A 12,877-nucleotide genomic window follows, 5' to 3' on the forward strand; every position below is an offset into this window, starting at 1 on the left:
ATCGTTCTTCAAAAGTTGCATAATGTAAAGATGGATCGGTTTTTAGATCGCGAGGCTGATCCAGTCATTGAATCTTCGGCAAAAAAGCGGAAAAACTGCCAAAAATTCCTTGTAGATTATAAATTTTTTATTCCATATTAATATTTTCTGTATAATATTTGAAATTTGTTAAGTATCATTGTTTTTGTTCTTTATACTGTTGACAATTCATCACTGTGTTTAAATTTGCGGCAGCAGCCTCGCCCCCCCCCCCCCCTCCCCCTGCAAAATGCTGCTATGATTTTGGATTTTCAAAAGTTGGCAGCTCTGTCCATTGGCATTGAAAGATCACCTCAAGTTCTCTGATAGAGCTAATATTTCACATGCATCGCTGTTTTGTTGATTGAAACAGTGGCAGCAAATTTTTTCTAAAGGTGAAAATAATTGCTACCCTAATATTTGGTGGTCTTGTTATTCATAAATTGAAATGTTAAAAATATGCCATCTGCACCGAATATCACAAAATGGGAGCAACATCTTGAGAAGTTAATTTTTAGACAACAAAATTTCTGAACTCTTAAAATACTTACACAAATTTTCTTCACACGGCTTTGTTTTCTTTAGGAGGAGCTATTTGATTTCGAGATGATGAATATGATGTCTCAAAAGTCGTGTATTTTACTTAATTGTCACATATGATTGTAATTTTATGTTGTCTAAAAACTCTTGAGGCAGGAAGATTTTCAAAATTTTACAGCCCCTCCCCTAACACTTTTGATCCTGACACGTTCTGAGACACCTCTATGCAAATTGTTTTGCAAAATTATGAGTAAAACTTTTTCCACTTGATAATGTTTTTTTTATATGTATGAAACTGCTTGATCTGTTCCTACTCGCTTCTTTGTGAAGGTATTTATGGCTGCATATAAAAATGTTTGCCTTAACTTTTAAAGCTGTTAGGAAAAGTTTTCTATTACTGTTCTTAACTTTTAGTGTGTTGATTTTTATTTCAGATTGAGTTAAGTGAATTAACCAAGCAAAAGCAATCTCTGACCGCTCAGATGGATAAAGAGAAGTTAAAGTGTGAAAGTCAATTACAAATATTCACTGAACAGCTACGGCAGGTAATTGGATTTTTTTATGTTTGCTTTTGTTATCAATTTAAAATTCATTATTTTTGCTAAACATTATTATCGTTTTTTTTTTTTTTTTTTTTGCTTTTCTTTAGTACTAGAGGCCTAAAACATGTTGCAAATTTTCAAATATATTTGTTTTATATTAAAAGTGAATGAGTTGCTTAAGTCAGTGTTGAACAACTGTTTTACTCACCACTTAGGAAATTAAGTACAATTTATTGAAACAAATATTTGTTTTCAGTTAAATTTTGATGTATGAAAACCCTTGATGTCTTGAAAAGTTTTTTTTTTTGTATAAGCTCTTATACAAATTATATCTATATTATCTATAATTATTTATGTTATTTATAATTATCTTGAAATTTATTTTTCAAAAACTTTGATAAATTGAAATTTTTTCTGTGAAAGATTTGACTTTTTTCCCTCTATAAATCTTGTAGTAGAACCAGTTCGGGAGGTATTTGCTTGTAGTTTTCACCTCTTTTCTTGAAAGTTTAAGAATAAGAAATTTGGGAAAGGTAATATGGGAGTGTGGATATGAAAGAGCCATTGTAGCTTTTTTTTTTTATCTCGGTGTTTTCACCAAAGGTTAGATTCTTTGCTCTCTTCTTCTGCTCTTAAACAGGTGCCTGCTTTGACTTTTGCCTTTGATGACAGAGAGTCAATTGTTCATAGCTGGCCACTTTTTAAGCAAAAACATGAAAATGTGTTCCTATTCCACTTTTTTTAACTCCTGCAAACGAGACTGTTGAAAAGCTTAAATTGAATGAGGCATCTATTGAAGATAAATCTTGTTTGGAAGGATGTGGATGAAAACAAACTGGAAAAAGTCAAAATTGCTTTTCATTTTTAAATCCCTTCTGGTACACTTGAGAAAAATGGGATGATGGAAATTGGTAAAAAATGAAAATATCTAATTAGTCAAAAAATCGAATACTAAAATATTGTTACATTGAATCAGAATTCTCAATAAATTTTAAATCTGGCTAAATGTTGAGCAGAATAGCTTTTTAATTGTCATTCAAAGTATAGAATATATATTTCTAAAATTTGTGTAATACAATGAAGCACCGTTTATACGTTTTTGAAGGGACCGTATGAAAAAAGCGTATAAATGAAAAAAACGTGTAATATGTGTACATTAATGTGTATTAGACTCTGCAGGGACCAATTTAAAAACGTGTAATTGATAAAAACGTATAAAAGAGAAACGTATAAATGGTGCTTCACTGTATTGTGTAAAACTTAGCAGTGTAGTTTTTTCAAAACCTTTATAACTCAAAAATTCTTTATCTAATTTTTTTCTCTTTCTGAGAGATTCAAGATATCGAGGTTGTATTGTATTTATGAAAGTTATTGAAAATAATAAAATAGTTGAAGGAGGTTTATGCCGCTTAATGTTTATTTTGAAAATAAAATTAATAAATAAGTTGAAAATCACTCAACATTTTTTGCACTATCATTTTCTAATTTTCACTTGTTTCAAGTGTTTTTTTTTTTTTTTCATTTATATGAAAAAAGGAGAATTTTTTAACAATTTTACATGATCTTCCAATGCATTGAATAGTTCTTTAAGAAACATATTTTTTTAGATATAGAAAGAAGAAAAAAACTTTAAACAAATATTTTATAGTAAATAAATAAATAAAATAAAATTAAGTAAATTAGTGAGAAATAATAATTCTGCATTTGTTATGAATGAATGAATAAATAAATGAATGGCTATGAATGAATAAATGAATTGAAGCTTTTCATATCATAGTCTATTTCACATTTTATAGATATAAATGGTAGTAAAAATTGAACAAATTCGTAAAGTGTTTTCTATTTTTTAAGGAAGAACGCTAAGATTGTTTTAAACATGAGTCTAGCTTTCAATGTTTTTAATGCTGTTTTTATTCAGCTACTAATGCTCCTTTTGATTCTGCTTAGTCTAAATAATGCAGTAGGACATTACTGCCCACCAAGTTTGATTAAAGTTGTTCCTAAAGAAATATTTAACAGTCTTGATTAGATTATGCCTCTCCAGGGCTGAGGGAAGCATAATATGTCAATGATAAACTCCCAGGGGATAAAATAGGACTAAAATTTAAAATTTTCAAAGGCTTAAATGAGTTTCGTCAATCAATCTTAATCCAAAAAATAATTTTAATGTTCCTCTAATATGTAAAAAAAGGTCAAAATGATTCATGTTTTAATTATTCTTTCTTCATTTTTTTAATATAGGAAGTTTCAAAACTGGATCAAATTCATAGCAAACTGAAAGCTCTTACTAGTGTGAAACCTGGTGGTACTCCATGTTCTAGTCCAGATAGTAGTCCTCGAACTTCAGATTCTGATATTGAGGTCGGTTATAATGGAAAATATGCATTTGTCTTAAATTTGAAGAATAGTCACTTAAATTCATGAAATTATTAAATTTTATTTTTAAAGTCTTAGCATGCTGCTAAAAATTTTGAGTTTACTTGTGCAATTTGTTAATGAACTGTGACAGTTATGTCATTTGAGATTTAAAAACAAGGTTTGTGGCAAACTACATTTTGAAAAAATCACCTGAGTTTTTTCAGTGGGTCCACTAGGGAAAAAGTTTTTTTTTAGAATTTATTATTTTTATGTGTGCTACACTTACTTCAGGGAAAACATTATTCTTAGAATAATTTTTGTCATACCTTTAAGATTCTTTAAACACATTTCGGAATAAGCTTTTAGTTAATTTTGGTATTTATGGGATTTTTTTTAATTACTTTTTATTCTTTTCTTTTCTGTTTTTTTCCTTTTTTGTGTGTATGTGTGTTTTATATACATTAAAAATTAAAAATATTTGCAATCCAAATCGAAGATTATTTCATATTCATTAATTTGATCAAATTTTCATTTTCGAATTTCTCTCCAGACATTCAAACAGGGGATTCTCTTTTGTAATAGCAGCTTGAAACTGATTGGTTTTGGCAAAGCCATTGAAAATATCTCTTTGAAACGCATAAAGTGAGGATAAAAAGTTATAAAAACTCGTTCCATAGCCTGAGCTAAGGCAGAATTGCAAGCAAATGCCAAGCAGCTCTGTTATTGCATCCAGAAATAGCAGTTTCACCCTTATTTTGGGCTCATCAGTGGTCTGGAATAGCTATAAAGTTTTTTGTCATTCTTTTCTTACAATTCTGCATTAACTCAGGCTATCGGGTGGTTATTTGCAGCTTTTTACGTCAGTTTTTATCTTCGCTTTTTCAAGGTGGAGCTGTACTATGTCCAGGATTCTCTTGCTAGTGTGCTAATATATTTTTAGCTACCAGTTTGAAGATATATACTCAGCTTCATTTTTTGGTTGTAAATGTATAGTTTGGTTATGGCTATTCCAGATTGATGAGCCCAAAACAAGGGCAAAACTGTTTTCTCTGGACCCTGTAATTGAGTTAGAATTTAACCTTAGTTCCGACTAAGGAGCAGTTATTTATAATTTTATGTTTAATAGTGGAAGAGCTACATCTTTTTAATCATCATAAATATTTCATAACCTTTGATATATTTTGTGTTCCAAGTATTAGTTTATACAATTCTTTATTGTAATTCAAGTGAAGATTTTCAACAATTTTTCAAAATGCTCAGTTGGAATCAAGAACTTACAAAAATGTACTTATTGATATAATTTTAAGATTTTCCCCGCTCTATGTTTTCATGATATCCTTTATGTGCAGTTAAAATGTTTTCCCACAATGCAAAGGATTCAGCATACTTTTTGTTTTTGTGCATGATACTGCAATGAATGCAAATTAGAAAACTGAGTTTGACCTGGTCTTCTTATGCATGTATGATCTTTATGTAGCTAAATTAGTTTTTTTTTGTAAATGAATTTCTTTTTCTCTAGATCCAAAGAAATGGTGGTTGGAATGTTCAGCATCGTTTAGTTTTAGATGGTAAATATAATGAGCTTCCCTTTTTGTTGATTTTTGTGCAGGTTGTTTATACATAAAACCAAACATCGCTTATTGTAACATAATAAATACAGTCAACACTCCCAAATATTTAGTTTCAAACCTTGAAAGTTTTCAAAAAACTCTTGTAGCTCATAGTAAGAGTTAATAATATGAAATATGCAATTATCAGTCATATGAGTAAAATGTGAGTAGAAGTGTTTTTTAAAAAATTTTTAAAACATTTACTATGGCTCTTTGTTGCATGTATTTTATTGATTTTTACCACAAAAAATGTCAGTTGAAGGGAAAAAAAAACTAAATTTGATTAGTCTTGAATCACATTTTTCAAAGAAAAAAAAAATAGTAAAAGAGTGCATATATGAACTTAAATGTTAAACACAGGGATGTAGCTAAGGGGAGGGTTTGGGGACAACCCCTCCCCCCCCCACAAAACGTTTGTCTCAAAAAAAAAGAGAAAAAGAAAAGAGAAAAGAAAGAAGAAAAAGAAAAAAAAATCAAAACGACTTTTTCTGAGTAACAAAGGTCAAAAGTCACCCCCCCCCCCCGAATCCCCAATGCCATTGAAAATCTGCTCCACAAGCATAAAGACGCCTCCCTCTACTGTGACAGTTTTTTGATAATTGACTGAAATTTGACACTTCGCTTTAGAAATGAGATTGATTTGTTAAATCCACGTCATATATGCAGCCTTTCTTCGTCATCGATTCTGCAAATTGCTAAATATGTTTAATTTTATGAGTGGCGCAGTGGGAATATTGCATACAGTCGAATCTGTATACTTCGAATTTCACAGGGAAGAAAAAAGGTTTTGAGATATGGGGGGCTTTGAGAAACTTTATAGAAATTTGGAATATGATGGTGAAAATTTCAAATCGATACTAAAGACAATGTGGGCTCTTGATTAAAATTCCTCTGTATTAGTTTTGTTAGGTATTTATTCTATTATTACATTATTAAGTGCTTTATTCCAAGTTTAAGGAATCATTTTGACAGTAAAAGAAACTTTAAGCATATCTTTTTCAAGAAAAAGTCTTATTGCTTTTTGGTCCCTGATTTTTTTTTTTGGATTCATTATTTATTCTCTTGAGGTTAGAAATTGCTGCAAATCTAACTTGGCCAATACTCTACGATTTTCCTTTTTTCATCATTTGAAAAAATCTTATACTTTCTTTTTACTCCTATCATTTCGGTTTTCTAAGGAATCACGATTTTAAGAAAGAGAGCAACCAAAGAACAGTACTAATCCAGATAACAGAGCGAAATGGCTTTTAACTTGAATGATCTTTAACCATGAACTTGAAATGTTCATCTTAAATGCAAAACCTGTGAATTTCACCCCTTTACTCGTCTTCCAAGAAAGTGCGCGAAACGACTGTCCTTTTGTTAATCTTCCTAGAAAGCCTATTCGTGGAACGCATTTCTCCCTTTTTTCCACTGCCCCCTTAGCTCTTGAAGACAATTCCTCTGTTTCTGAGTTGAAGAAAATGTTTTTGTTTGCTGCTTTAAAGATCATTGGGCTTCGAATCCAAAAATGATAGCATAACTGGAATTTGAGACGATAGAGGTTTTTGTTGGTCTGGTCTCGTGTGTGTCATAGGTCATAGTCAAAACGACCTTTGCTAACCAGAGTATACATCGCAATCACATTGATTTTTCATTAAATATTTACTGCGTATTCTTTAGGAAACGTACAGTCTGTTTAAAATAGTACATTCTAAGTGAAAGTTGATGCATAATGAAGCGAGCAAAACCGACAACAAGCTTTTTTAAACCCTAAGAAAAAAAAAATGAAAATGAAGAAAAAGATTGCTCTAAAAAAAAGAAAGTTAACCCATCTGAAGAAAACGAAGTACAGTCTGCAAAGCAGCCCTAGTCTTATCGGACCCTTCTGAAGGTGATTTTATTTTAATTAAAAAGAAAAACTGCATAGCATTGCATGAATAAAATGTTAAAAAATGAAATGAATCTAGACTATTTCTGTTAGCTTGGTTCGCATTAAAAAGTAGAAAATAAAAAAGACTTGTGTTTATAACACTCGAAAATTGCTGTTGCTCTCTCAAATAGATATTTATGTAAATTCTAAAAGAGCTAATAAAAATAAAAATAGAAACTTGAGAGGAGAACATGCGGTATGCACAGGGTTCGTACTCTCCTTCGAAACTCCTCCAATACTCCTTCATCTAAGAAATTTTTTTGAAGGGCCCTTCAAACTCCTTCATTTTGGTTTGAACTCCTTCAAAACTCCTTCTTTTTTAGTTCAAGACTACATAATCTTCCTCTATGACAGTAACTTAAAATACTTCGATCAACAACTTAGTCCCAAGGGCGATTGTATAAGGGCGGTTTTAATGTAGTAATTTTAATTTTTTTTCTTAAAGATGTGATTTACAAATTGATCATAGTTAAGTCACAAAAGTTGAAGGTGAAAATATTATTAAATGACTGAGACATTTCATAAATGAAGTAAAACATGCTTAAATGGTGCTTGGCTATTTTTTCAAGTTTTATGATTATTGTTTTCCCCTCAACCTCAGCAGTTAAAGTCAGATTGTCTAATTATCCTCATAAATATAATAGCCAATGATCGAGTAACGTGACATCATCAACAATGAAACTCACACCACGGTATTATAATTTTGATAATATGTTTCGGTAATGTTTAAAATGCAGGGAAATTCTTTATTTTGATAGGGCTAAACTGTTTTACTGATTAGACTGTCATTTTAGGAGAATGAAGAAACGTAAAAAAGGTCAACAAAAAACGCTATCTACTGGAGTTTAGGGTTAATCCACTGGATTTAGGGTTAAAATGTCAACTATCAAAATATCACCAAACAAGGCAATGGCTTCGTTCAAATGTAGAAACAATTTTCATCCATCATACCTTGACGGACGACTTTCTACTTGTTTAAATATTTAAAAATACATAAATATGTTATTATTATACAGACAGTCATTGTAACAAAATATTTATAAAAAATATGAAATGTGACAAGAAGAGGAGTTAGGTGAAGTGTGACACTTTGATAAAGGGGAAAGGGTGTCAAATATGTTGAAAAAAGTGTGACATTATTTAATGACAGCCCATTAGTACTCCTTCAAAATCTCATTTTATTCGTTCAAAACTCCTCCAAAACTCCTTCATTTTATTTCTGAAATTGAGTACGAACCCTGATGCAGCTTTGAGCGAATAACTTTCTACTGCCTATATTTCTTCCCTATTTTTTTTCAATCAAATTTTATTAACTGCTTTAAAATTAGCATAAATGTAAATACATAAAAAGCAACATATAAATATAACAATATGAAAAGCAATTTCATTTTTTGCTGGTTATAATTCAAGAAGTCTTTTTATTTTTGTCATACTTTTAGTGCAAACCAAGTTAGTAAAAAGTCTTTATAGTCAGTCCACCAATGAGATTGAAAGTCGAACATCCAGTTTACAGGCGGAAATGGAAGTATCTATTAGCTTTCAGGGATGCCAGCTTTTGTAGATGTGTGTTAGCCTCTAAATTAAGCAGTCACTTTGAAATGAACGGAACATGCTCATTGGTTTGGATTGACTGGTTTTGACAAGACGTTGCTAGAAAATTTCATTTTAAATTAAATGGAGGAAAAAGAAAAAAAAAAGTTGAATTTTCCATAACATTAGAAAAATATAAAAAAAATTGTTTGCTTTTGTTTTGTTTGACACAAGTATTGAACTTGGGGCATTCGATTCCAAAGTATGTAAGATTCACCTCCCTCTTATTTTTTTTAATACTAAAAAAAGTTTACACACACACACACACACATATATATATATATATATATATATATATATACAGATGGGAGACAAAATAATATGAACACGTATGAAAAAGTATGCCGTATTTCACACCTATAGTACAGCCACGCCACCTGCAACAGAAGTCTGCCACCTGGTGAGCATGAAGAGGAACCTATCAGAGTCTCAACAGTAGTCACAAATGTTGCGTGCTTGGTTCTAAATTTCTGTAATAAGTTGAGATGTTAGACCTTACAGAGTTCCAAAGAGGAATGATTGTTGGGGCGCGTTTAAGTGGAGCATCGGTTACGGAAACAGCAAAGCTTTTGGGGTGTGCAAGAGGTATGGTGTTAGAGGTTATGACAGCATACACGAAAGAAGGTAAGACGGCGTCTTCAAAGCACCACAGTGGCCGAAAGTCAAAGCTTGCTAATAGGGATAGAAGAGCTTTGAAGCGCATAGTAGCCCGAAAGCGCAAGCAATCCTTATCCGAAATAACATCTGAAATGAACAGCCATCTCCAGGACCCCGTTTCAACAAAAACTGTCAAAAGGGAACTTCATGCTGCGAACATTTATCACAGAGTGGCAATTCGAAAGCCCTTGGTGACAGCAACTAATGCTTTCAAGCGACGCCATTGGTGCAGAGACCACAAAGTTTGGTCCCCACAGATGTGGCAACAGGTAATATGGTCAGATGAATCATCATTTACCCTACTTCAGACTACCGGGCGCGTTTATGTCTGACGAACGCCCTCAGAAGCCTTTAATCCTGAATGCCTCTTGCCGACTGTGAAGCATGGGGGTGGCTCAATTATGGTATGGGGTGCGATATCTTGGCGTGGTCTTGGGCCACTTGTTATTCTGCATGGGCGTTTCAAATCTAATCACTATCTGAGCATTCTAGAGGATCATGTCCATCCGTTTGTCCAGAATGTGTTCCCTAGAGAGCGACCGCTTTTTCAAGACGACAACGCCCCCATACACACTGCCAGATGTGTCCAAGAATGGTTCGAAGAGCATGACAGTGAAGTTGAACATCTCGCCTGGCCCCCTCAGTCTCTAGACTTAAATATTATTGAACATTTATGGGGATATTTAGAGTCCAAACTTCGTTCCCGATTTCCACCTCCATCCGGACTTTCGGAATTAGAGACCATTCTGCAGGAGGAATGGCTTAATATTCCTTTAAATATTGTCCATGACCTTTATGCATCTATTCCTCGCCGCATTCAATCTGTTCTTCAATCAAAGGGTGGTCCAACCCCCTATTAATAAAGATTTTTCCTTATTTCACAGGTGTTCATATTATTTTGTCCCCCATCTGTATATATATAAATAAGAAGTACCCCCCCCCCCCCCGAAAGTCGGGTCTAGCTACGCCTCTGGTTAAACAACAACACTTGCATTATTACATTGGGAGGCATACTCTATTATAACTTGTTAGGAGAAGGGCTATTGCTGATAACATAAAAAAAATAGTATTAAAACTCCCTAAATTTTGCTCATTGGTCCCTTAGAGTTAAAATCCTTCCATTTGATTTGATGGTTTTCCAGATATCCTCGTTTTCATTTGTTTTATCCCATTGAAGTCTGATTTAAACATCCCTGTGAAGTTAAATATGATGGTGACACTGAAAATAAACATCATCTTGTTGCGTATAGGAAAAATTGGAAAACATTACGCTTATAGTTAAAACATTAATTTTTGAAAGCGGGGGGGGGGGGGGGGGAGCAGGGGCAGGCCCTGGCCCACCTCAGAGCCGGATTCGGAAGTGTGGAGGCCCCTTGGCAACAAAGAAGTGGAGGCCCCTAATTAGGGTTCAAAAAAATCATATTTTCGAAAATATCCGATTACATTGATATATATCCAAATATTTTGATATATATGTATATATCCGATATTTTCGACCCGTGAAAGTTAGGATATTTTGTAAAAATTTTATTTCGGGGGCCTCTTTGTTGTGGAGGCCCCAGGGCAGTAGCCCCGCCTGCTGCCCTCCTCTAAATCCGGCCCTGGCCCACCTAAATTACAGGCCTGTTAGGGATATCTGAAAAACTGATCAAACTATGAAGAAATATGTAACCTTCTACACTTTTGGGGGGTGAAGAACATTTGATTTCTATTCTACTCCATCATTGGTAAATGGGCCTTGTCATTCAATTTCATTTTGATTATAATATATTTTTTTTCTGAAAAAAAAAAAAACTTTCTCTTTTAAGTTTAAGGTTTAGATTTTTGGAATTTTATCCCTTTTTCTGTTTTCTCCATTTAGAATTTTTTTTTTTTAATTGTGTCATTTTTTAAAGCATAGGGTTAGGACTGAAAAGCATTTTCCATAAAAATTATTATTATTATTAGTTGTGTTTTCTGTAGAATTTAACAATTAAAAGCTGCAAAATTTTATAAGGATAGAAGATGAAAGTAGTGACCTAGTAGGGAGGGGAGGGGATATCCCAAATAACAACGCAAAGGATTCCTCCTAAAGTGTTATTCATTTTATTTAAAAAAACTTTGTTTTGTCATTTTTTATTTACTGATATCCAATGTATCAGTATTCAATATATTGTATTCTTTAAAATAATGATAGTTTATTTTAAAGAAATATGTTTAAAACATAGATAAAATCAATTCTGATTTTTTTTTTTTTACCAGGCCAAGTCAGTTTCAGAATTGACTGTTTCACAATTATGCATTGAAACTTTTTATTTATATATTTATGTATTTATTTATTGAAAGAGCAGTTTCAAACTTTCAAATATTTAAGACATAGGATAACAAAAATAAGTGAAATATGCTCCAAATAGGACAGTACCTGAAACATTCAAGATATCAAACATATAATAATTCATTTGTCACACACTACATGCATTACTTTTGCTTGACTGTTAGTATTGGTTTGTTTTATTTGGATACATGGTCTTGTGTAACTTAAACTGAAGCAATATTTTCCCCTTTTTTTAGATAATATGTTGCCCAGGCGGCATTGTTCAGAAGAAAGAAGTGATAATTGTAATAGTTTTCATAGTTTTGAATCTGAATCATCTAGTCTTACAAGTTCTGATACTGGTGGAGACAAGTAAGTTTTGATTTAAACATTCCTTGTTTGATATGTAGAAAACTGTACTACAGTGAAGCTCCGATTATACATCCCCCGAATCTACTTTCCCCCGCAGTTCGCGTTTTTTCATCAAGTCCCAGTTTTTTGTTTACTAATGATGTTAATTTAGCCCGAATGAAAAGTTTGTTATTCATGAGTTTCCCGCATTTCATGTTTTTCCTGGGAAATGAAAAGATGAAAAATGTTCCAAAATAAGCAATATGTTTCTGTGTAGCTAATCTCCGCTGTTAAAAGTTAATCTATGAAAACAGAAATGCTTCAACTCCATCCGCAGCCGACCTTATATACCTATAGTCCGCCAATGAAAATGAAGAAGTGCTGTATGCACAGCCCGTGCCTTCATTCAATATTGCATTAATAAGCTAACAGATTGGGAAAGACAATTTTCTTTCTCATAAAGAACAGGAAAAAAACTTGCAAAGTATTTCAATCCTGGAAGATGCTTCATTTACTTTGAACTAAATGGCTAAAAAAAAACCAATCCACTATTACAGTTTAATTCAACCCAATGCTTGGATTCACAATGAAATGTGTTAAAATCAGGGTTGGCCGGATTGGACCCAATTGGGTTGGACCCAATGGGTTTTTTTGAAAAAACCCATTTAAAAAAACCCATTATTTAGCCCACTTTTGGGTTTTTTAAAATTTTTTGAGAAGTTTTTAAAAAAAGTAATTAATTTAAATACTTTTACAATTTAAACTTCTATTTTATTTGTTCTTCACCACAGACAATGGACATAAAAAATGAATTTTGAACTTTAATAGTATTTCTTAACTCTTAACGGCATTAAAAATACTTCAAAGATTTAAAAAATATATATTTAACTTTTATCTTTAAATGGTCAATAAATAACTCAAATTATCTTGACTAAGTCCTGTCACGGCTGGTTTTCTCAATATTTGTAGATTGTACAGAGGAAACTACTCTAGCTAAAAGGCTTTC

At 32.3% G+C, this 12,877-nt stretch overlaps 1 protein-coding gene across 1 annotated transcript in view; it reads left to right on the forward strand.

The window, feature by feature from the left end:
• Positions 1 to 11,896, forward strand: part of LOC129228548 (pleckstrin homology-like domain family B member 1) — a 97,328-nt gene extending 85,432 nt beyond the window's left edge. Inside the window, 4 exon segments of the mRNA XM_054863230.1 lie at positions 993 to 1,103; positions 3,342 to 3,461; positions 4,978 to 5,026; positions 11,778 to 11,896. Of these exon segments, the coding sequence (XP_054719205.1) occupies positions 993 to 1,103; positions 3,342 to 3,461; positions 4,978 to 5,026; positions 11,778 to 11,896 (399 nt within the window).
• Positions 11,897 to 12,877: the final 981 nt, after the last annotated feature.

This window comes from Uloborus diversus, chromosome 8, assembly GCF_026930045.1.
Source record: "Uloborus diversus isolate 005 chromosome 8, Udiv.v.3.1, whole genome shotgun sequence".
NCBI classification, from domain to species: domain Eukaryota; kingdom Metazoa; phylum Arthropoda; class Arachnida; order Araneae; family Uloboridae; genus Uloborus; species Uloborus diversus.